Source organism: Gossypium hirsutum, chromosome A06 (assembly GCF_007990345.1).
Source record: "Gossypium hirsutum isolate 1008001.06 chromosome A06, Gossypium_hirsutum_v2.1, whole genome shotgun sequence".
Taxonomy (NCBI): Eukaryota; Viridiplantae; Streptophyta; class Magnoliopsida; order Malvales; family Malvaceae; genus Gossypium; species Gossypium hirsutum.
In genome coordinates, this window is record NC_053429.1 from 957,102 (window position 1) to 983,001 (window position 25,900).

Here is a 25,900-nt window from a genome sequence, read left to right on the forward strand (position 1 = left end):
AAGAAATATATATATATATGGGGGGGTAAAAGTACCAAGAAGGCTTCTATATTAAGAGTCATATTGCATTTTGTTCCTAGTAACAAATATGTTAATCTTTATTTAGACTAAAGAGCAAATTAGTTCTTTTTTGTTAAAAATTTTATCCATTTGTACTAATAAAAATTGGCATAGCTGACGAAAAAATTAGACAATCATGTTGCGTTGATATACACGGACTGGTTTTTAACGATAGAAATATATGAAATTTTTAACAGGACCAGTCTATTTTTTAATTTAACAGGAACTAACTTAACTATTTTTTAATTGAATCAATTGGGCCGATGATTTGGTGACTTAACTAATTCAACTACTAGTTCGATTCTAAAAACATTGGAGAGAATTTCCTATTAAATTTGATTCTAATCCAAATCTTATGAAATGATTTGGAGAATGTAAGATAAATGGCATAACTAAAAGACAAGGCAATAGTGAGATTTAATATGTATTTGGTACAATCAATGTCTATTTCATGTTTATTTTATAGTTCATGAAAATTAATTATTTTGAGATTCGTTGGTCTCCACGGCCAAAATCCACCAATAAACTACTCAAGTTAAGTCATTGGTGCCATTTTTCTCTCTCCCTCCACTATGATTTTGTGTATCTTTTCACGAGTTGTTTTCGTTGATCAAAGTTTAGCTGAATCTTAACAATTGAAAATTTAGATTTACAAAACCTCAACCCTTGATATAGCGGCACTAGTTGTTTACCTTAAAACTCACTTTATGAGTTTGAGTCAAGATGATTTTGTGTGTGAATTAACGATGATTAACTCCATTCAAAAGTGTGCGAGTCGCAAGTGTATAAAAAAAAAAATAGGCTTACAGTAATTTAGAAACATTGGGCTTGCATATATATATTTATATGTAATTGAAATATAATTGAAATATATTTGTATGATATATAATATTTAAAAAATATCAATAAATTCAAAGTAAACACATTTGTATCGCTACTTATCAATATCAAGCGAAAGTAATGGTGTGTATATATATTATATTTATCTTTGCTACTTAAGTTTAAGCCCAAAAAATTAATCTATGTTTAAGGTTTGATAAATGAAGGGTTTACTACACTTAAATCATTAAATTATTAGTAAATTTACGTTTTGGTCATTTTAACTTTAAAAAGTTACAAAAATGATTACTAAACCATTTGAAAGTGTCTAATTTCTAGTAATTACAATACAGAGACAACAGATAATTTTTCTAGTTTTCTCCATACTTAAATACCTTTCAATTTCATCCTCAAACTCAACACAACATTTACATCAATCACATATAAAAAAATATCATGAAATTTAGCTTTAGCAATGTGCTACTGTTTCTTTATCATCAGCTTATAAGAGCAATAATGTTTCAAGTTCCATTCTTCATGATATGCAAAACTCAAAAAATGGAGGTATAAATGTACAGTAATCTATGGTAAAAATGGCTAACAAAAGGTGCACTCAATGCACAGAATCAATGGTTTACAACACACAAAAATTGTAGTATTGTTATTCAGGTTTGAAAATCGACCTACCGGCTTATCAATTTGGTAGAGGCCGAGACTCCAAGTATAGTCTTACGGTTGAATGGATTTCAGTAGGTTCTGCCATTGCATCATCACCGGGGATGAAAGAAACTCCAAGTTCATCGACCAACATTAGATGTTTTTCCGTGAAAGGGTTTCTCCATGTGAAAGTGTTCATACCTGGAGCGATAAACATCGGTTTGCTGTAGTCCCAAGCTCGTACAATACACGTTAACAAGTTGTCACATATTCCACCAGCAATCTGCTACATAAAATGCACATGAACAAGTAATGCAGGAACGGGATTATATCAAAAAAATGGGCAAATCACGTTACCTTAGCAAGTGTGTTTGCGGATAACGGGGCAATGACCATAAGATCAGCCCATCGATAAAGTTCGATGTGAAGTACATTGTCACCTACTTTTTCCCAACAGGACCATTCATGCCCGTCGGTGTAAAGGTCTACATTGTCAGGAAGTGATTCTATATCGATGAAATGTAAAGAGGCTGGTGTCGCAACGGCTTTTACTTCTGCCCATTCAGAGAAACAATGACAAATACTTGCAAATTGTACAGCAGCTACACATCCGCAAGCACCAAGTAGAATCCGGGGCCTTCTCCGAGGAGGACCGATTGGTACCTTTCCCCTTTGCACATATTGAGGCTCAGGGTGTGCCATAACCTATACCAAAAAAGTACCATCCACATTCTTAGAAAAACTCTTTCAATTTCAATGAAAAAATGTATACCTACAAATGAATCAATCTATGTGTGTTTACAATATATGATGCTCAGATTCTTCATTCTTTTTGAAGTACCCGTCTGACATTAGTGTTTGATACATGGATATGGAGACACGATCTTCAAAGATCCCTTAATATATGGAAAAACTTGACAAAGTCTAATCATACCCATGTCGGGGATATTCAAACCTGAGTCGAGTAACATATGAACAATGCCGATGCAACGAAGAACTAAAATGAAAAACCATCTACCCCAATTGTTGGCTTCATTCTTCTTGAAGTACCCCTGTCCGACATTAGTGTTTGATACACGGATATGGAAACATGACCCCCAAAGATCCCTTAATATATGGTTTTAAAAACATCTAATCATACTCGTGTCGGGGACTCTCAAACCCGAGTCTACGTAAAACATGACAATGCCGGTGTAACCAAGAACTTACAAGAAAAACTATCTGCTCCCATTGTTGGCTTCATTCTTTTTGAAGCACCACTGACATTAGTGTCCGATACACGGATATCGAGACATGACCTCCAAAGATCCCCAATGTTGAGGTTGAGGACACTCAAACCCGAACCTAAGTAACCTACGATAAGAATTAGAAAGAAAAACTATCTACCCCCATTGTTGGCTTCATTCTTTTTGTGTCCCACATTAGTGTCCGATACACCAATATATAAACATGACCACTAAAGATCCTCAAATATACGGAAAAAAACATAAGAAAATCTAATCATACCCGTGTCGGGACAGTCACAACCAAGTACGAGTAACATATGGTGCAACTAAGAACTAAAAAAAAACACTATCCCCCCTATTGTTGAATCCATAAAAAAATCTTATTAATTGATATATGGAAACAATTAGATTGATATTTTTATTAAAATCTAAACCATTTTTCTCACTATTCAATGCCGAAAGGATCAAAATAAATATTACAAAAAATAATCAAACTTTCAAAATCTTCTTTCTTCTTTCTCTTTCAACCCAACCATTAAAATCGGAACTTAAATAATAACCCCACAAAATCCAATTCCCCCCCCCCCCACACAAGTCAAAAGCTGTAAATTCTTGACTTGAAAATCAAAACCCACATCGAAAACTTTCATGATACGCAACGATTATGATTTGAACAAGAACAAGATTAAAATAGAAAGTAATAAAGAAAATGGGGTCACCTGGAGAATCTAAAATATCAGCAAAAAGAACAGGATCTGTGGCTCTGGAGTTGAAATTCTTTGGCGATGTACCCAAATGATTAACGAACAACGAAGAAGAAAAGCAGCTATGTTTTTACGCAAGTAAAGAAGCGCGAGAGTGGACCTTTCAAAAATGGTGATCCTTTTTTTTTTATAAAGAATTGTTTTGGGTAAACTACACTAGTAGTCACCCAACTATGATTTTTTCTTTTTTAGTCACCCAACTATGAGTAGTTACAACATGGTCACCCAGCTATGGTTTTTTTTTCCTTTTTTAGTCACCAACCATAAAAAGTTATAAAATGTTTACTTAACTACTCAAAATTTTTTTGGTCACCTAACAATCTTGGATTTTTAGATTTTTCTTTTTTATATAGCTAATGGGTGACCAAAAACGACAATTGAATAGCAAAGAGACTAATTGTAACTTTTCATAGTTGGATGAGCAAAAAATAAAAAAAAAATTAGTTGAATGACCAAAAAATAAAAAAAAATTAGTTGAATGACTACTAACGTAGTTTACCCTTTTTTTTCACAATATTTTGGTGAAATTATTGTTTTTTTCCTTATACATTTAGTTTCACTTGACTTAATTTTTTTTTATTTTCACAAGTAAAAAATATTTCTATCATAAGAAGCTCATCTCAAAACCAAAACTTAATTTTAACAACTCATATAATCATCTTTAAATCGTGACATTCAATAAATCTAAAATATAACATCCTCAAAGTTGATAATAAGAAGAATAAGAACTCATGTTTTTGAAAAAATTAAAATTCAAATCTACTTTCATGAAAAAAAAATCCGAAACTACTTATAATTCTTCTAACTTATTCATAGCTCATAATAATTTCATCTTAAAATCGAAACTTGTTTCAAGTAATTCTTATAACATCCCACGTTCAATAAATCTAAAATTAGGAAACTTGGATGAAAAGAATGAGATCACAATGTCATGTTTGTTGCTACTTTCCATGTGAGCTATAAACATGCATTCTAGCAACCCCCCATTGCTTTAATCATCAGTAGTTAGGTTCTTTTGACTAAGCAAATTATTCTCTTTTACCATAAAAAGAGGAATTTACATAAAAATGAGTTAAAATATGTTATAAGTTCTATAATTTTCATAAATTTGAAATTTAATTTTTATATTTTTATTTTTAAGAATTTAGTCTCTTTATTTTATAAATTTTAAAATTCAGGTCCAGTTGTTAACATTGTTTATTTTTTTTTGTTAACTTTATTGATAAAACATTTTGAAATAAAAAAAAAACTTTACCTAGTAATAACATAACTAAAAAAATGACATTATAATAATTCTAAATTTAATAAAATAATTTTAACAATGTTAATAATTATACCTAAATCTTAAAATTTTAAAAAAAAAAGATTAATTTCATAAAAATAAAAGTACAAAAATTAAATTCTAAATTTACGAAAAGTGCAAAACTTAATAACATATTATAACCCACAAAATAATCTTTTTTAGTAAAAACCAAAGCTGAAATTTTATACCTCATGTCCCTTAAAAGGCTATATATATTTGTTACATAATAAGCCAAGGGCGGTTGGGTCAACTAGCTGCCGGTGCGAGACAGATCGGCTCGGGTGTTATCTCGGGTCCAGACTGATCCGTACCGGTAGATTGAAGTTTATTATCAAATCCCCACAATGTGGCGGATTTAATATCATCTTGGACCATTTGCTTTGAGAATTCTTCATGGTTATATTCCAATATGGCTTTTCCTCCAAAATCTGTTGGGAGATTTTCTTCATCAAAATAGGATCTCATTAGCTCCACACTTTCTTTGTTTTTAGGGTACACAAATTTCACCTTTTGGAAGGTTTTGGCATCGAGGAAATATTTAACAATCTGCAGAAAAATGAAAGCAAAATCCAATTAATCAAATCCGAAAACCTAAACTAAACTCAATCCTACCTTATTTAACATAAAAAATTAATAATTTAAACCTGTTCGACATGAATTAAAAAAATTAAAATATGCCATAAGTCTATGTGCTTTTCAAATACTTAAAATTTAGTTACTATACTTTTATGTTCAGGAATTAGTCTATTTATTTTTTAGATTTCATAATTTAGATTCAACTGTTAATACTGTTAATTTTTTTTTGTTAAATTTATTAGTATGAGATTTTAAAATAAAAAAAATAATCACTTAATGGTCATGTGGCCATTAATTAAAAATATGATTTACTAACTTAAATTTAACAAAAAAAATATTATTAACAATTGAACCCAATTTTTGAAATCTAAAATGTAAAGAGACTAAATTCCTGAAAATAAAAATACCGAAATAAAATTCTGAATTTTTGAATAGTACAAAAACTTATGACATTTTAACCAATTAAAAAATACTCCAAATATTTGAAATGAGACTTAACTTAAAATGATTTGAACTCTTAGTATCAAACCTAAACCTTAAATTATCTGAGCCCGAAAATCTAATACCTACTAAAAAAACCCGAGTTGCCCAATTGACCATAACAGGTGATAATGCTGGTGTAAATGCACTGATGTTATCTCCATTTAAGTGACATTCAACACTCAAGAATTCAGAAATGTTGTTTTACAATGCATTAGAATTTCATACCTTCCAAAATGCTTCGAAAATTCTTGGCGGATTGTATAGAACCGCCATCGCCAACCTTTCGGGATAGTGGTTTTGTAACACGTTAATGGTGTCGCAAGCGGACTTGATTGGAACACTCGTGCTCAAGCTCCAGCCGGTGAAATCTATCAACCATACCATCTGTTCTTGATCCTCTGGAAGGTTTAATATAGCATTCTCAATCATATACACCAAATGACGGAGCTGGTTGTCTAAGGATGTAGTGTTCTGCAACGTATCGGGACATGTTAGTTACGGATAACTCGAAAAAGGATTTCGGTTTTCGATTTAACTGAAGTTTATTACCTGTTTTCCCGGTCGCAATATAAGAACAGTCCTACCGTCTCGGTCGTGAAAATTTGCTCGGTATACTTTTCCAGTCTCGCCTTCTATTGCAATTTCATGCTGGCAACAAAAAAATAATAATAAAGAAATTAATCACCACCATTTATGATTTAATTCTCTTTTTACTTAACATTCAAAGGAAGGACAATATGTTACCCAACGTATTTCCTCAGGCTTATAGGTTGATCTCCATTTGAGTGTCTCTTCCAGCATTTTCTTCGATTTGTCGACATTCCAGTTTCGTGCCTCCAAGTATCTCATCAAGCAGGCATCGGTGCAATATTTCAAAAGGCGGTCGGATAGTGGTCTGACTGCTGCTCTAAGCTCCTTAACCTGCTTGTAAGTAAAAGCAAATATCAACCAAGACAACCATAAAATAGGTTTCACCCCAAAGCTGGCATTTGATACCCTAGCTAGCTAATGGAGAGACTAACAGAAGGACCTTATTAATACAATACTAATACTCCAAGAACTTAATTAGAACATTTTAAAGTTTATTTAAGGCAGCAAATGGAGATTTGTAGACAAAAACAGAGGTTCTGTCATAGTTAAACAAATTCACTTGCAGTAAAAACTTTATTACCTTGGATTCATGCTGCAATGAATCATTCTCTTGGCTATGATGAGAATGGCTCCATCTACTAAACATTGTGACTGATGCTAGAAATCTAGCAAAAACCTAGTGCAACCTGCAAAACATTGCATAACACTAAATTGGGACTAATTATCAAGAATTAAACAATCTCAAAGAAAACCAGACAAGTTGAGAGGAGGTGACTCTTTCCAGAGATATTTGTAAAGTGTTGTCTATCCAGAGTAACAGACCCCTCAAGGGATGGGTATAGTACTCGAATCAAGCCGAGGTTCACAGAATGGAAGTGCTTTAGGCAGACCACACTTTTGGAGACTTCTTCATATGGAGTTGACCTCCCCTCAACCAGACAATAAACAAGTAGACACAAAATCACATCCAATAAAGCAACAAAGTAGAGGAACAAACATGATTTAGATCAGGAAATTTAGGGGTAGGTAAAAATATCATCAACGTCCTTATATTATGTGTTAGATTGTATTTTACTTTTCTATTAAAAAAAATTGACAAATTAGTCCATACAAATTAGATCAAAGAGTAAATGAGTTCTTTCTGTTAAAAATTTCATCCATTTATATTGTTAAAAATTGACATGATTGATAGAATAACCAAACAGTAACACACGATATGCCACATGTACATTGTGTTGACATACAAAGACTAATTTTTAACAATAGAAATAAATGTAAATTTTAAAAGAATGGCCAATTTACTCTTTGATTTAAAGTATAAATACTAATTTACCCATTTTTTGAGTAGAGAGAGCAAAATGCAATCCGACTCCGACTCCTAGTACAAGGGCTTCCACGATACTTTTATGATCAATATACAATCAAAACAACAAAAAAGCAAACTTCAATAATGGAAAAGATTCTTCAAAGTCAAGCAGCTAATGAAAGCCTATGGAACTTAACATGATACATGGGGAAAAATTCAGGGAGAAAAAAGATATACCCATGGAACACAGACGAAATCTTAGGACATTAAACCTTGTATAAAAGACCAGAAAAAGAGCCAACCTGGTTTCATTTCATTGCATCATATTCAGCATTAGATTTACAAGCAGTTATTTTCATAGTAACAGTAAAACTAGATCACACAATTTTACAAGTTAAATCAATGGAAAAGGCATGATTCAACAACTGCTAAAACCTTCTAACTACTTAAAAAAAGGAATAAGATTCTTTATTCAGCGATGCCATTATTAAGGGAGAAAAATAATGCCTGCTACCCTTGAACATGGGAAAGTAATAATAAAATACTTAGGGCGGTCCTGAATCAGTGAACCTTACTCTATAGATCGTGGCACCACTAGTTTGACCAAAGTATAGTTTGGATTCAACTAACATATTTAACATAATGAAGGAGCATTTTTCTTTTTGATGAAAAAGACAGAATTAAAACTACAGTAAACAATAAATACCAGGAAAAAGCTTCTGCATTCATAAAAAATCTCTACAACTAGGCTTTGAAAATTCAGTAAAAGTCATTCAACATGTAAATATGATAAAAAAAACAAAAAAAAGGGTATTCTAAGAATTAAGCTTTATTTTTTACGAAAATACATAGAATTAAGCTGGGTAAACCATAAAATACCAGGAAAAAGCTTCTGCATTCATATAAAAAAAAAGATCTATAGAACATAGGCTGTAAAAATTCAGTAAAAAGTCATTCGACATGTAAAAATGATAAAACAAACTACAAAAAAAGGGTATTCAAAGAATTAAGCTTTAATTTTTATGAAAATACAGAGAATTAAGCTTGGGTAAACCATAAAATACCAGGAAAAGCTTCTGCATTCATGAAAAAATCTCTAGAACTAGGCTGTAAAAGATTCAGGAAAAATCATCCAACATGTAAATATGATCAAAAAACAAAAAGGGTATTTAAAGAATTAAGCTCGGGTAAACCATGAAATACCAGGAAAAGCTTCTGCATTCATAAAAAAGATCTCTAGAATTAGGCTGTAAATAATTCAGTAAAAACCACTCAACATGTAAATATGATAAAGAAATAAAAAGGGTAGAGTGAAGATGAAAAAAAGAATCTAAAGCTGCAGCCATGAAGTAAAACAAGAACAGACCTTCCTTGAGTCTTGCCTGAGAAAAGAAACAGAGCAAAGACACTACTAAGCTTAAAAGACAAGAAAAAGGGTTTGATCACTTGATGTTGATTTTTTTATCACGAAAGTAGCATGGAATTCTTCAACATGACCAAAGCCAGTAAGTGAGTAGGTATGGCTTTTTATGGTTTTTCGGTCCAGAGATATTTCTTAAAAAAGAGTAGCAAAAGGTGCACGGTATTCGTGGTAAAGGAGACTTGGTTGATGTTTTATGGGTTTAGATTTTTCGGACAGGTGTTAAGGCCACATGTTATTGCTGTACTTTTATGACAGATTTGCAGGAAGCAGAACCTATAATTAATTTTATGGTGAAGAAAAACTCTTCATTTTCAGATTTCAGACAGAAAGTAGACAATAGAATTTAACATGGGCAGACTGGGTAAGTAAATCTCTTTCTCACATATATTGGAGTAGTGTATTGGTTCTTTCCCATTTTGTCGCAAGTGCATTAAATAGTGAAATCTTACCTTCCATTTAAATATTTTTTTTGAAGGGGTAACATTTAATTTTAACCTCTACAACTTTCCTATTTTAAATCTCTTGATTTCTTTTTTCATATTTATTCTGAAATTTGAATTTCATTAAAAATATGATAACATCATACTTTGTTATTCTACTTGATTTTTCTAATTTTTTTATTTTATATAATTTTTGTAAAATTTTCTGAAAAAAATCTCCTAATGCTAAATATAAAAATCATCTAATCTATAACTAATATTATTATAAAAGCAGGACCAAATTATATTAAATTAAGATATAAAAATCAAATCTCAGCACAGCAAAAGTATTAAAATAAGAATTTAACCATTATTTTTTATATTATTTAAGTATAACTCACTTTTTTTTTATTACTACACGGTTTAAACATCATGTTCAAAATTTTTGTTTTAAAGTCTAAACTATATCAAAGCTTCTATTCCAAAAAAAAAAGTGTTAGCATTTAGATGGAAACAAAGTCAACCACTGTATTTTATAGTGGACAAAAGGGGAAGAAAATAAAAAAGGAAAGAACAAATAGGAAATGAGACCCGGCGCCAGCCATAGGACACTACAGTTTAAAACAAGGTGGACACGTCGAAAATAGAATCGAAAGGAGAATTTAAAAATCGTGGGGGAAAAAAGGGCCAGAAAGGAGTTGCAATTTGTGTGAGGATAAGAATGGGTTGATGCTGCTGAGGTAAAAGGCATCAGATTCCATTCTTATATTTAATATAAATATACAGTTTATGTAACACCAGAAGCCGTCCGTGGCACATGATATTAGCAATGGAATCTGCTGCAAATTTCATAATTATTGATGTACAAAACATTACCACGATTATTTGACCGAGTTTAAACAAACAAAATATTAAAAATTTATAAAATTTTAAAAAATAAAAATAATTTAATTAAAATTTTATTTTGACTCAACATATTTTAAATAATTTTTTAATTTATAAATTTAACTATTTCTATTCTAGTCGATTCTTGATTGATTTCGACGTAATCTAATTTAAAAATATTGAATATTATTAATATAATGACCTGACTTTTCAAGCCATAATATACAATTTTGTATGACTTAATACATAATTTTGCCCTTGTATAATAAACAATTGCTTAATACTTCGAGAATTTTTTGATTGGTTCATTTCACCACCACATTAGTAACTCATCAATTTTTCGTTAAAATAGAGAAAGCTAACTTGACAATAAGCAGTCTATGCCAAGTTATAGTAAATCAAATTTGTGTGAGAAAATGAAATTTTCATAATTCATTTTCTGAAATCATATTTTTTGAAATTATAATTATACAAAAAAATAAAAAATTTATGAAATCTGGTGAGGTACGTGTGACGGATGAAATGAAAGTAAGATCAAAAATTTCTCAAAGTACCAATTTTTTATCTATTGTATAATGACCAAAATTAGGCATTACACTAATTTGGGATTGTTCTCTTAAATCCATATGTAGAAATGAGTTGGTTTGGTTCAATTAAATTTTTTAAACCATTCATGATAATTTAGTTCGATTAGGTTTAATTCTCAAATTTTTTATACTAATTTTAGATTTAAATTTATTTTGATAAAATAAGCTCTTTTTTATAATTTTTGAACATTATTTTATTAAGTTTTAAAGTCTTTTTCATAATACTTCTAAAAAAATAAATTTCAAGTAAATAAAAAAACTCTTCAATGGTATTTTTTGGAAAATGTTTAAAAAACATTTATTGTTGTATTATAAAAATTAAATTAATTGTAAATTAAATAAAAAATAGAATTCAACTTAATTTGAGTGACAACAAATTTTCAACTTGTATTCAACAAATTATCTATACACCTTGATTCAGGTCGATTTTTTATTTTTCTTACTCAACCTTACCTATAGGTTTCTAAAAGATCTATTATCTATTTTAATAAATGCACTCCTACCTAAGAAGTTTCGAGTTCGGTTTTTTATAATCTGATAATTGGGAATAAGTATAGGATTATTAGAGATTGAACTCAAACTCTCATGCTGTTTCTAAACATTAAAAAATTGTTGGCAAATTTGAATCTATCGAAGTATACTTGCAAGAGGTGGACAGTAATAAAGGTCCAGAGAGCCTTACCCCTATGCCTTTCTATTTTTTTAAAAAAAATTAATTTTTTTTATTTTTTATTCCAAATTCTCATAATCTTATAACATTTATAAAAATTTTAATTATATATTTTTAAACATTAAACTTCTAAAGATTTTGAAAATTTTAGTTATTTCTTCCAAAGTTTAATCCCAAAATCCCCTATTGCTTGCAAATAGCTATGACTACCTAAAGAAAATAACTCGCAAATGAATTGAGCCCGATGGGTTTGGTTCGGATCCCTAAAAACAGTTTAACTATTAAGAGAGTTAAAGGGATCCATCAGTCCACAAACCTCAATTTTTGAGCTTATGGATCCACATCAGGTTAACAGGTATGGGTTCTAATTCCTTCAGTAAGTATATCCCCAAAGCTCTTTGAGTAATAAATAGGGCCCAGAGTATTGGAGTTACCAGGCTATAGTCTACACCAAAAAGTGCTAGAGCTAAGAAGAAAAAATCAACTGAAAATCCATTCGAATTTGTGATGTCTGGATCTAAAATATAAGCTGAAAACTATGGTTACGTAAACTGAATACTATTTTTATTTAATTTTAATTTTTCATAATGTAAATATAAATATTTATATTTGAAATGATGAAAACAATTTTAAAGCACTATATAAAAATATTTGTCAAAAATATTATATAAAGTTTACTGATTATTTTTTATTTATTTAAAAATTATTTTTAAATAAATATTTATGAAAGACTTTAAAATTTTATTAAATAATATTTAAAAACTACGTATAAAAATTAAACCTTAATAATAATAATAAAATTGAACTGAAGTAAATTATCATAAAAAAGTTTAAAAATTCCGATTTCAACCAAACCGAAATCATCCCTAAACATTGCATACTTATTTCCTCCTCCAAATACCAATTAGCTGGACTCAACATTCCACTAGGATGTCTTCCTAGTCACTCTATTCTTCACCCTAATCACTACTTTATCATAACCAATGAAAATTGCAATGGGCACAAGGGAAATGCTTTTGGGAGTAAAAGAAAGGTGAAGTTATGTTTAAATCCCTCTAAAATTTATAAAATTATAAATTAATATAAATAAAATTATGTTTTTCACCTTTCAAATTTAAGAATTAAATTCTACCTCTAAATTTTCTTTCTACCCTCGCCTCCAATGCATATTGCTAACAAAGTTTCAAAAATTATGATTTGAAGCTAAACACTAAAAAGGTAGTTGTAAAATTTTAAAGAAGAAATTTAATGACAAGGTATTCAATTTCGCACTAATTTCAATCACATTAGTTAGTGTACACCAACCCAATAATAAACTACATAAGGTACGTTTTGCCCAAATCCAATCGTAACAATAAAAAAATGTTTATTAAATAAAACATAAGTAAAGTGGGAAAAAATTGTAAATTAACATATATGGAATAATCATGTTATTTAATGTATTAAATAATCGTGTTGATTAATGCATGAGTTATTTTGAATTTTTAGATTTTTATCTAATTGATGAATATTTTATATTTATTTAATATTTAAATATATTATTAAATATTTTTAAAATATCAATAAATTTAAAATGATAATCAAAACATAGTATAGCAAAAGGGTAGGTAGAACTTTGACCCTTGGCTAAATAGGTTAATTAATATTATAGTACTTTTTAAAATGTAAATAGTTTAATTTAATCTTTTTTAACTTGTTTTAAATAAAAAAATTATAATTTAAAAGGTATAATTTAAGTCATTTCAATACAAAATTTTTAGCTTGAGCCTCTTAAATTTTTTTAAATTATATTTCAATCCCATTACATAATTTCTAGCTTTTATCTTGCGAAAAGAGATTAATACGTATAGCTACCTTTCAATTTGATTTGGAGGTAAAGTCTATCCTAATTTATGCCCTTATGTGCTAATAGTTCTCCTAAATTCCATAAGAAGTCATTTCTTGTTGTAGACAACATAAAACAGAAATTCCTTCTGGTGTCTTTTTTTTTTTTTGTTATTTTATTTGTTTACCAAAATCAAATGGTGCCACATTCCTATCCAGTAGTTAGCTCAAGATAAAGACCAAAAAGTTGAAAAAAGGTATAAGGTACTTCCATCCACACATCATTAATTTGATGTTTTGTTGAGAAATATTTAATTTTAGCTCGATTTTTAGTTCGATTTTCATTAATCACATTCAAATACTAGTAAAATACAAAGATATGAATTTTATTAAATATATATATATTCGTGTTAAATACTCACATGATATTCAATTTAAAATTTGAATAACATAAAGAAGGTTTAATTATACTCCTAATTTCTTAACTCTTCAATTCTTTTTAGAATTTTCAATTTTTGAGTTAATCTTTTTCGTTTTTTTTTTTGAATTTTTTGTATATTATTTTGATTTTTTAGAAATATTTATATACTTTTGGGTGTTGTACTAAAAAATTATTTTTTAAAATTATCAAAATTTTTCTAGAATATATATATTTGAAATTTTGAGGCTTTTTTTGTAATTTTCTAAATTTTAACTATTTTTTTATTTTATCATTTTTTAACTTTTTTACATATAATTTTGATTTTCTAGAATTTAAATTTATATATTTTATAATTTTCTAAAATTTTATTTTTTAAAAAACTTCAATTTTTTTTGAAAAATTGAATTATTTATATGTTTTATATATTTTTAATTTTGTAATTAATATTATTTACATAGTATTAAAAAATTAAGAAAGATAACACGGCATGTTCTAATAGCACCACATGCCAATGCTTTTGCTTTAAATGTCATGGGCTAAATTTTGCAATAGAATGATAGTTAAATTTTAAAGTAGGACAAAAAAATTTAACTATTAAAGTGAAAAAACGAGTATAATTCAAAGGCTAAATTAAGCATTAAGCCTAAAAAATATAATAATTATTTTTACTTTTAGTAATTTTTTAAATTATTCATTAATTGATATCGTGTCTTAATATGGTTTACTACTAGTATATGAATACAATTAGTACATCAAATACAACTCTTAATAAGAGAGTTATCAATTAGACTTTAAAATTTTAAATTAAATTAGTAGAAGAATTAAATTTCTAGAATTAAAAATAGGCAAAATTTCAAAGTCTTTGTATAGTAACTAAAGCCATAATTAGATCCATAAAGGAACACAACAAAATATTTCAATTCACAACTATGGAATCATCCTTATTTAAGTAATTAAAAAGAAAAATGAAAAGAAAAAGATGGAGTTCTTTCATTTCATCACCAAAGATTAATTACTTGACACCCCTTCTCCAACCAATTTTGGTTTCTTTTGTAATGGTGGGGTCAGTTTAAAGCTCTCATCTCTCTCCCAAAAGGGTCTCACTTAATGCTTCTCAGATCACCTTTCAAAAGCCTGCCATTGCTAACTATCTTTAATTTTATTCTGTTACTTTCAACTATAAGAATATCACACAAACCAAATGGATGGCTTGAATGTTGAGTTCACAATTTTGTATTTTGGTGACCCAAAAAAACCTTAAAGACGGTGAAAGAATAAGAGGGATAGAAACCTCGTTTCCATTTTTTCTTTAGAATTCTAAGTTACTCCACCAAATGGTCCAAAACCAGTTTTTAGGGATATGCCCCTAAGGGCAAATGCTGCCTATTGACCATTAGTTTTTGATGCAAAGGTTTTCAGGTGACTAATGAAAAAAGGGAGAAGATGCTGGTAATTGGTAAAGAAGGCTTGGGATGGAAGCCCTTTGAAAGGGAACTTTTTTTTTCTTCCATTGCTTGGATTAGAATCAAAGTCAGGAAACGCTTACAGAGACCCCTCTAGAGAGAGAAAGAGAGCTAACTTTCACGTCAACCTATCTAAGATAAATTTTCAAACTCCATTTTCATTGCTAAGAGACTGGACTTCCCAACTTACCCAACTTTGAAAGAACTCTCCCAACTAAAAGAGAGAAAAAAACACAAAAACAAAAACATTCATGTTCCTACCTCTTATCTGTAAAAAGGTAATAAGCAAAACACAAATGTAAAGAGATTCCATCTCAGACAGTGTTGAAGGGTTACCTTGTTTACCAAACATGGCTAAGAGATCAGATTTTGCTCAGAAGCTGTTAGATGACCTTCGGTTGCGAAAGGAGCGGATGGCTGCCTCTCAAAACACAAAGGGTTCAAATGCAATGGTTGCAGGTGAGTATTTTCCTGAAATATCCGCTGAAAACAAGCATGGTTTGGTCATGTACCAAAGAATTCCAACATCCTTCCAAAACATAAGTCAAAAAACCCTATATTCAACGTCTTCTAGATGTTAGAAAAAACAGGAGGCATGACTTACTGTCTGAACACTCACAGAAGTCATGCACATGCATTCAGTTATTGAAATGTATATCCTAGTTTGAAAGCAGTTATTGATTCTAACTCCAATATAATTACTCTGATATAGCTGGCCCTTTTACCTGAAAAAAAAAAACAATTCTTAGCTGTTGGGGACTTTGACCAAAGAAGTTTAGAGGGTGTAGAATCGTTTGATCTTTTCTTTTTTAAGGGAATCTAGCTGTGCCTGGTATACGTTGTGCAGCATAATTGCTCCACTTAGCTACCTCTTCCAGACTAATTGTCTCCAATTATGATTTGGAACCTTTGCACCTAAAGTAAAACTTAAAAATGAGAGAACTTTTTATTGCATAGTATGACATAAAGGAGAGTTTACCAGTTTGGTGGTGTGTTTGAACCCTGTCTTAGGTAACTCAAATGCATAATTTACTCTGTTCCTTTTGTTGCGTGTTTGAGCAGATGCATATGCTTACTCCAGGTCAACCTATAAATCATCAAGGGAACCAAAGGCAGTCAAAGCTGTAAGTTTCCATTGATAAAGCATAGTTAGTTCATACAAGAAGATTAATTAGATAGTAAAATTTCATTTACTTAAATGTTTGGCTCCTCCAGAGTGGTTTTAGAGCTGGAAGCACACAAAACAGGCCTAGCGGAGGCAAGAAATCATTCACCACTGGGCAGACATCAAATCAGATTGTTCCTTTTGGTGGAGGCCATAAGGCTGAACAAATGGGAGATCTGTCAATGGCCCTGACTTTTGCACTCGAAAATGGAGGAAAGATAAGAACGGAGTCTTCCAGAAACAGTTCAATATTCAGTTTTCTACAAAACATTGGTAGGAGACAGATGGACTATGGGAAGATGGAAAGAGGAAACAGAGTAGTAAGTAGGCATCAGCCTTCAAGTAGCCAACTCCCTACTCTGTCTCATATACACATTGAAGAAATATCAAGGGGTGCACAAAAGTTAAATCAGATCCTCCGGGCCTGCTCTAATGGTCTCAACTTTGACAGATACTCGATAGAAATTGGACAGGAGCTGTTGAAAGGAGCAATGGATTTGCAAGAGTCTCTAAAGTTGCTTGTCGGCATGCAGGAAGCTTCGGATTACTTGATAACACCACAGAGAAAAAGTCGGTTAACATTGCTAGAGGAGGATGAAGATGATGATGAGAATACCATCACAATAGCTGACCAGAAGCAACTGAGTAGACCAAGATTTTCTTTTGATAGACCCTCAAGAAAGTATAATGACATTCAAGAAGTTGCAAAGACAGAACTTAAGCTGAGGCTGGCAGCTCTTACCTACTCTACAGATGTTCCTAATTCCAAGCATGAGAAGAAAGGTTTAGGTGCCTCAAATTTACGTTCTCACAAGCGATCAGTTAGCTGTGGTACTGATGTTAAAACTCTTAGTGTATTCTCAGAACAAAATCACTCAAGTTCACCGCAGTCCAAACAAGAAAAGTCAAGAATTCCAAATGTAATCGCAAGACTAATGGGGATTGAAGAACTTCCAGGAAATGTAGATTCAAAGGTCAGCACAAAAAAGGAGTCTGGAAATCAAAAATTAGAAGGGACAACTACAAAGAAACCTGCAAAGGGGAGTACCAAGAAGGCTGAACAAAGGGAAAAAGATTCCACAACCTCAGTTCTCCCACCAGCAAAACAGAAGGCAACACTACCCAGCAAGATTCCACTGGTTCAGGATACAGTTACATCACAAGCAGGAAAGACGTTGGCAACTAGAAATGGCAGCACAAGGGTTGATGTTCATGACAAGTTACCACCTCGAAAGGACTTGGAAGATGTAAAACCAGTGATAAGCCTGAGAAAAGGCATGATTAAGGTAGACAAACGACAAAGTGACTCTGCCCAACTAAATCATAATTCTGGAAGTAGAAAAGAAATTCAGGAGAGAAACCATGATAGCATAAAGCACAGGGAGCAGAAGTACACTGAAAGAAGTGAAATCAAGGGACCAGTTTTCAAGGATGAGATGCAACAGATGATACCATATATGCATAAAAGATCAGAATCTACACTTACATTGCTAGAAAAGCCAGAGTACGGTGAAAGCATGCTTCATGGGGAAAATAGTTCTGCTAACAAGCTTCGTCTAGGCAATCAACAAAAGCTGCAAAATAATCATGGATTTCAACAGGTGCACATGCTCCAGAAATCTGAGCCTCAAGAGAAAAAGCGTCAACCAGAAGAAAGAGAACAAGAAAAACAGAAATTGCAGGAGAAGAAACAAAAGAGACCTGAATCAGTATCTAGCAATATCTCCAAACTAATGTCTGGTGCAACCGATTTGCAAAAGAAGCAGCTGCAACTGAACCAAGCAGCAACTAGTAGGAAAGGCTCCACCGAACATACTGATGCAACACAACTCAATGGATTGGTGAATGGTAGGCACCAAGAAAATCCAGCCGGTGAGAGGAGTTCAAGAAACTTAAATTTCAAAATTAAAGATTCATTAAGCAGAAACTCCAGTCAGCATTCAACTCGAGGAGATGTAGAATCTGAATCAGCAAAAGCTCGCATCCCGTTTGCTGTGGATGAGAAACCTGTTCAAGTTCAAACAACAATAAATGGGAGAAGAGCAAAAGGGCATAAACTCGAGGCCCCTCGAAATATTGATGAAGCAAAGACCAAAAAGAGTGCAAATGTTTATAACATGCCGAGGACAATGAAGAATCAAAGTTCCAATTTGCAAGAGAGGAAACAGACAAGGCAGGAGAAACCTGCTATCTCAAGGGAAGCAGATCATGAAGCCAGCAGGTTCGAAGAAGCAGAAACACAGATCATTAGACCCAACGTGTCAGTAGCAAGCCCAAAATCATCACTCGTAGCACAAGAACTGCAGACAGAAGCACAAAAAGATTCAATTTTGCAGAGTCGTTTAGAAGATGAATGCCAAGGTCAAAATGAAGAACAAGTTTTAGCTACAAAACATAGCGTAAGATCGCCATAACTGTACTCATTAACCAACTCTATTAGTCAAAGCCCAAATAACTGTTTCGATCTTATGCAGTGTCAGAATACAGTGCCAACATTTACAAAAGAGCAGAAAAAGCAAGAACCTGGTTTTGGCAGAGACGATGAACATGAGGTTAAAGATAGTGTATCTGATCCACTTCAAGGTAAGTACAATTTTGCAGATCTTTTCTCAAATTTTCAAATTACAATTCATGAATGATTTTTTTTTCTCATTTTTTTCATTTATCTGAAGTGTCTAAAAAGATGAGCTTACACCAACTTCTAACATATACTACTTCAGAAAAAATGCATGCGCATAAAAACAAACATGCATAATTTCCCACTTCACTATATGGAAACTGTTAAGAAATGGCTTAAAATTGGTAGTGGATTGTTGTTGTTGGTAGTGGGTTGTTGGTGGTAGTGGATTAGTGGATGGTTGTTGGTGTCCATTTTCAACCACAAATCTTTGCCAAAGTTTTGGACAATTATGTCCTTGAACTCTCTTATAAATAGAGAGGTTCATTAGCCATATTCATCATCCCAAACCAAGAGAGAGCAAAGCTTGTTCTTTGAAAGCTAGGATTTTAGCTTTCGGGTTTTCTATAGGGGTTGAGAGTTGTGAGGTTCTCGGGTTGTGTCTTGAGTGTAAAACACTTGTAATTTTCATCTTGTTATAGTGAAATTTCTTTTCGCCTCTGCCCGTGGACGTAGGCATTAAAGCCGAACCACGTAAATCCTTGTGTTCACTTTATTTTTCGTTCCGGTCAATTTACTTGTAGTCATATCGGAGTTCTCGAAACGATCCTTTCCGCAACAAATTGGTATCAGAGCGTAGTTGAAGGAGTGATAATATTTTCTGAATTGCCCTGTGACTGCAGCTTTGTCTGATCTTTCACATCAGGAAGAAAATATTATCATTCATTCAAAGGTTCCAAATTATGGCTACAAGTGTTTCATCGACTAAGTATGATGTCGAGAAATTTACCGGGAAAAATAGTTTCAGTTTATGGCGCATCAAGATGCGGGCAGTGCTGGTTCAACAAGGATTGCTAAAAGCATTGTCTGGTAAAGATAAATTACCAAGCACGCTTTCGGAAGAGCAAAAGGATGACATGCTAGAAAGAGCACATAGTGCTATTCTGCTATGTCTAGGAGATGAAGTGCTACGAGAAGTAGCGGATGAGAAAACCGCGTCCGGTTTGTGGCTCCGGTTAGAGAGCAAGTACATGACGAAGTCATTGACGAACCGGCTCTACCTCAAGCAAAGACTCTATGCCCTGAAGATGGAGGAAGGTACACCTGTTTCCCAGCACCTGGATAAATTCAATTCCATTATCATGGATTTGAATAATATCGATAACAAAATCGATGATGAGGACCAAGCAATAATTGTTTTGTGTTCTTTGCCTCCCTCGTATGAGAATTTTGTTGATACAATGATGTACGGTCGTGATGACCTGACTCTAGAGGAGGTGAAAAATGCCTTAAGTTCCAGTGAGTTGAGGAAGAAAATCACTGGTAAGGTGGTCGAAAACAATGAAGGCGAAGGCTTGGTTGCTCGAGGAAGATCCAAGGCAAAGGGTGGAAGTTCAAGTAAAAGCCATCCTAGATCGCAGTCCAAGAAGAGAATACAGTGCTACTACTGTAAGAAGTACGGGCACATGAAGGTAGATTGTCCGAAAAGGAAGGAGAAATCAGAATCACAGGAGCAACAAAATGATCGTGCGAATGTAGCTGATGCAGATTCTTCAAGTGATGCCGAGATCGTTCTTGCAGTATCCGACTCTTACGCTGGTGGGAGATGGATTCTTGATACGGGAGCTACATTTCATATAAGTACTTCGAAAGATGCATTCTCAACATACGAGAAGCATTCTGGTTCAGTACTAATGGGAAATGACCACGCATGTCAAGTCATGGGGATTGGCACAGTTCGTATAAAGATGTTTGACGGTATTGTTAGAACTCTAACTGATGTTCGGCACATTCCAGAAATGAAGAAAAATTTGATCTCTTTGAGTACGTTGGACAAGAAAGGCTTTCGGTACTCTGCTGAAGGTGGAGTTCTCAAGGTATTCTCGGGTGCTTTGACTGTGATACGTGGTAATTTGGAGCGGGGCCTTTACTTCCTCGATGGTTCCTCGGTTACAGGTGTTGCGGGAGTGTCATCATCAGATGATCTAGATTCTGACACCACGAAGTTATGGCATATGCGGCTCGGGCATATGAGCGAGAGAGGCTTATCGGTGCTAAGCAAACGAGGATTATTGTCTGGGCAGTGTACAGGAAAGTTGAATTTCTGTGAGCACTGCGTCTTCGGTAAGCAGACTCGGGTAAAGTTCAGCACTGGGATTCACAAGACAAAAGGCACAGTGGATTACTTCCATTCTGACCTTTGGGGGCCTTCTCCGACAATTTCTAAAGGTGGTTACAGATATCTGCTTACCTTTATCGATGATTACTCGAGAAAGGTTTGGGTGTATTTTCTGAAGAGCAAGTATGAGGTTCTCATCAACTTCAAGCAATTTAAAGCTTTGATCGAAAATCAAACAGGAAAGAAGATCAAGCGATTCCGGACGGATAATGGCTTGGAGTTTTGCTCAGGTGAATTCAATGAGTTCTGCAAAAATGAAGGAATAGTGAGACACCGCACTGTTCGTCGAACACCACAACAAAATGGAGTTGCAGAACGCATGAATAGAACTCTCTTGGAGCGAGCTCGTTGCATGCGATCAAATGCTGGGCTCGGTGAAGAATTTTGGGCTGAAGCTGTTAATACTGCTTGTTATTTGGTTAACAGATCTCCGTCAACAGCTATTGAGCTGAAGACTCCTGAGGAAGTATGGTCTGGTTCTCCTGCTGATTACTCTGGTTTAAGAGTGTTTGGCTGCCCTGCGTATGCTCATGTAAATGAGGGAAAACTCAAACCGAGGGCGAAGAAATGCATATTTCTTGGATACGGCCAAGGGGTGAAAGGATACAGGTTGTGGTGTCCTGATCCGGTTTCGTCCAAGTTCATCATCAGCAGAGATGTGACTTTTGATGAGTCATCCATGCTTCGATCCACCACAAATTCCCGGGAAAAGGAGGAGTCAGATAGAATGGGAGATCACGGTGTTGAGAAGCAGGTGGAGTGTCAGGTGGACGCTCCAATTCCTACGGAAGGTACTTCAGTCCAGGATGATCAAGTTGAGGTGCAAGATTCCGATGAAGATGAGTCACCTCAAGAAAAACCATATAGCATTGCCACTGGAAGAACGAAGAGACAAATCAAACCAAATCCGCGTTACGCTAATCTGGTGTCTTTCGCGCTCAGTGTGGCGGAGTCCATTGGTATAGAACCTTCCAGTTATAATGAGGCTGTCACGTGTGATGAGTCGGCACAGTGGGCAATTGCTATGAGTGAGGAGATAGAATCTCTTCACAAGAACCATACTTGGGAGTTGGTTAAGCCGCCAAGTAACCAGAAGATAGTTGGTTGCAAATGGGTCTTCAAGAAAAAGGAAGGCATCCTAGGGGTTGAAGCAACTAGATTCAAGGCACGATTGGTTGCTAAAGGCTTCACTCAGAAAGAGGGGATTGACTACAATGAAGTTTTCTCCCCAGTCGTAAAGCATTCTTCCATTCGTGTATTACTTGCCATGGTGGCCAAGTCTGATCTAGAACTTGAGCAGCTTGACGTAAAAACGGCGTTCTTGCATGGTGAGCTCGAGGAAACAATCTACATGCGTCAACCAGAGGGTTTTACAGTTCCTGGTAATGAAGACCATGTCTGTCTATTAAAGAAGTCTTTATATGGATTGAAACAATCCCCAAGGCAGTGGTACAAGCGGTTTGATAGCTTCATGATTCAGCATGGTTACACAAGATGTGACTATGATGCTTGTGTCTATCATCGGAAGCTCTCAGATGGTTCGCACATTTATTTGTTGCTGTATGTTGATGACATGTTAATTGCTTCCAAAAACATGTCGGAAATCAACAAGTTAAAGTCGCAGTTGAGTGGTGAGTTCGAGATGAAGGATCTGGGTGCTGCCAAGAAAATTTTGGGCATGGATATTCACAGAGATCGCAAGGCGGGCAAGCTTCGTGTGTCGCAGAAGAACTACATTGAAAAGGTTCTTCAACGCTTCGGCATGGATAAAGCGAAAACTGTGAGTACTCCGTTGGCACCACATTTCAAACTCTCTGCAGAGTTGTCACCACAATCTGATGAAGAAAAGCAGCAAATGTCTCACATTCCATACTCGAGTGCAGTTGGAAGCGTGATGTATGCAATGGTTTGCACTCGTCCAGACATTTCACATGCAGTTAGTGTGGTCAGCAGATACATGAGTTGTCCTGGCAAGGAACACTGGCAGGCCGTGAAATGGATTCTCAGGTACTTGAGAGGTTCTGCAGATTTATGCTTGGTATATGATCAGAGTGACTGCACTAGCAGTGTCACGGGCTATGTGGACTCTGATTATGCTGGAGATCTGGACAAAAGAAGATCTCTGACGGGTTATGTTTTCACTTATTCTGGAGGAGCCATTAGTTGGAAAGCTGTGTTACAGTCTACCGTAGCCTTATCTACGACTGAGGCGGAATATATGGCGTTAGCAGAAGCAGTGAAAGAAGCATTGTGGATGAAAGGTCTAGTAAGCAGTTTGGGTTTACAACAGGATTTCACTGTTGTATTTTGCGATAGCCAGAGTGCCATACATCTGACTAAAAATCAGATGTTTCATGAACGGACCAAACACATTGATGTCAGATATCATTTTGTTCGGGAACATGTTACGCAAGGTGACATTGTTATCAGCAAGGTTGCTACCGAGAAGAATCCTGCAGATATGTTAACTAAGGTGATCCCTGCATATAAGTTCAAGCATTGCTTGGACTTGATAGGTATTCGGGATTGATTAGCGCCAGAGAGGCGTTTGGAAGAGGTGATCCAGTTCGAGGAATTCACTATGATGTTCAGCTTGGTAAATTTCAAGCCAAGGTGGAGATTTGTTAAGAAATGGCTTAAAATTGGTAGTGGATTGTTGTTGTTGGTAGTGGGTTGTTGGTGGTAGTGGATTAGTGGATGGTTGTTGGTGTCCATTTTCAACCACAAATCTTTGCCAAAGTTTTGGACAATTATGTCCTTGAACTCTCTTATAAATAGAGAGGTTCATTAGCCATATTCATCATCCCAAACCAAGAGAGAGCAAAGCTTGTTCTTTGAAAGCTAGGATTTTAGCTTTCGGGTTTTCTATAGGGGTTGAGAGTTGTGAGGTTCTCGGGTTGTGTCTTGAGTGTAAAACACTTGTAATCTTCATCTTGTTATAGTGAAATTTCTTTTCGCCTCTGCCCGTGGACGTAGGCATTAAAGCCGAACCACGTAAATCCTTGTGTTCACTTTATTTTTCGTTCCGGTCAATTTACTTGTAGTCATATCGGAGTTCTCGAAACGATCCTTTCCGCAACAGAAACTAACCGAAAATAGTCGACTACATGCATAAGATACCACCCTCGTAAGGAAACCTCAATTCTTCTAATCATTCTATCAATTAAGGCATGGTAATAGCAGTATCAGATGTTTTCTTTTTTATTGTTTCTGGAGGGGTGATTTTGGAAGAGGAAGAAACTTATCTGCTAAAGTTCATTGCTTTTTAGGAACTCGTGAAGAGAGCACAGAAAATTTTTACATCCCACAGCCACAGAATCAAAGAACTTCTATAGCAAAGAAGCCAGAGCCACTAACAGAAAGTGAAAATCACCTCAAGCGGATACTTCTGAAAAGCCAACTATTTATGAACACAGCAGAGGCGCTTTTCAAACTCAACATTCCTATCAGCATTCTTCATTCAAACAGCTACGACCATCACATCGACCAAGACAGCAAGCTCGTTTTAGACTGTGGCTACGAAGTAATGAAAAGGAAAGGAAGAAGGCAGGAACTAAGTGTTCACCCATTTCTAAAGGTACCCATCACTTCAAACAAAGCAAAATCCTTGGATGAGTTGATCAAACAAATGTGCAAGGACTTTGATAAGTTGAAGTTATATGGAAAGGACGGGAGAGAAGATTCTCCCTTTGAAGACTACCAACCCAAAATGCTTGAGGCTGATGTCAACAACAAGGAACCCGATCTGAATTGTATGTGGGACTTGGGTTGGAATAACACCATGTTTGGGTTTCTTGAGAAAGATGATGTTATAAAAGATGTGGAGAAGTATGTGCTTAATGGACTCCTAGATGAGATTACCAGAGAACTTTTCACAAGCATAACTGTCACAGTTTAATTGTAAAACCAAAAAAAAAAAAAAAATTAAGCATAATTGCCTGGTTTTGATGTTTCTGTTTGTATCACTAAGAAAAAATTTTCGATAGCTATTTCTTTCCCTGTAAAGTACCTAAAACTGTGATTCTTATTTGCATATTTCCAGTTTCCAATTGTTTTGCATATAAATAACGATTACTCCGTCTCTCCCTCCCTTGAAAATACTGTTTTATCTATTTCTATATAAATTTAAAGGCAAATTTTATCACAAAACTGAATGCGTAACCTTAATAACCTAACAAAATTTCAGATCATTACCAATATATATATATAAACATAATTGCCTGGTTTTGATGTTTCTATTTGTATCACTGAGAAAAAAAAATTGATAGCTATTTCTTTCCCTGAAAACTACCTAAAAATGTGATCTTTATTTGCATATTTCCAGTTTTCAATTGTTCTGCATATAATTAACGATTACTTCATCTCTCCCTCCCTTGAAAGCACTATTTTATTTATTTATATATGCAAATTTCATCACAAAGCTAAATGCATAACCTTAAAAACCGAACAAAATTTCAGATCA

At 33.8% G+C, this 25,900-nt stretch overlaps 3 protein-coding genes across 10 annotated transcripts; 1 reads left to right on the forward strand and 2 right to left on the reverse strand.

Annotated features, from left to right (window-relative positions):
- Positions 1 to 1,341: 1,341 nt before the first annotated feature.
- Positions 1,342 to 3,765, reverse strand: LOC107938923 (probable phosphopantothenoylcysteine decarboxylase). Its single transcript, XM_016872184.2, has 3 exons — positions 3,482 to 3,765; positions 1,894 to 2,241; positions 1,342 to 1,819 (listed from the first exon to the last, which is right to left on the reverse strand). Exons 2-3 carry the CDS (start codon positions 2,236 to 2,238, stop codon positions 1,574 to 1,576), a joined length of 591 nt encoding a protein of 196 aa, XP_016727673.1. The 5' UTR covers positions 2,239 to 2,241; positions 3,482 to 3,765; the 3' UTR covers positions 1,342 to 1,573.
- Positions 3,766 to 4,933: 1,168 nt separating this feature from the next.
- On the reverse strand, positions 4,934 to 15,950 carry LOC107938921 (phosphatidylinositol transfer protein 3). 8 transcript variants are annotated; one of them, XM_041114757.1, is made up of 8 exons: positions 9,152 to 9,555; positions 8,023 to 8,087; positions 7,813 to 7,880; positions 7,060 to 7,165; positions 6,633 to 6,809; positions 6,438 to 6,536; positions 6,114 to 6,359; positions 4,934 to 5,375 (listed from the first exon to the last, which is right to left on the reverse strand). In XM_041114757.1, the coding sequence occupies exons 4-8, from the start codon at positions 7,123 to 7,125 to the stop codon at positions 5,076 to 5,078; spliced, it is 888 nt and encodes a 295-aa protein (XP_040970691.1). In that variant the 5' UTR covers positions 7,126 to 7,165; positions 7,813 to 7,880; positions 8,023 to 8,087; positions 9,152 to 9,555; the 3' UTR covers positions 4,934 to 5,075. The 8 variants fall into 8 exon arrangements, with proteins under 8 accessions (XP_040970691.1, XP_040970690.1, XP_016727667.1 ...); XM_041114756.1 differs by lacking the exons at positions 7,813 to 7,880; positions 9,152 to 9,555 and adding an exon at positions 15,814 to 15,924; XM_016872178.2 differs by lacking the exon at positions 7,813 to 7,880 and having other exon boundaries at positions 9,152 to 9,543.
- On the forward strand, positions 15,658 to 25,519 carry LOC107938925 (muscle M-line assembly protein unc-89). The gene is made up of 5 exons (XM_016872187.2): positions 15,658 to 15,936; positions 16,540 to 16,601; positions 16,693 to 19,041; positions 19,117 to 19,225; positions 24,708 to 25,519. Exons 1-5 carry the CDS (start codon positions 15,828 to 15,830, stop codon positions 25,334 to 25,336), a joined length of 3,258 nt encoding a protein of 1,085 aa, XP_016727676.2. The 5' UTR covers positions 15,658 to 15,827; the 3' UTR covers positions 25,337 to 25,519.
- Positions 25,520 to 25,900: the final 381 nt, after the last annotated feature.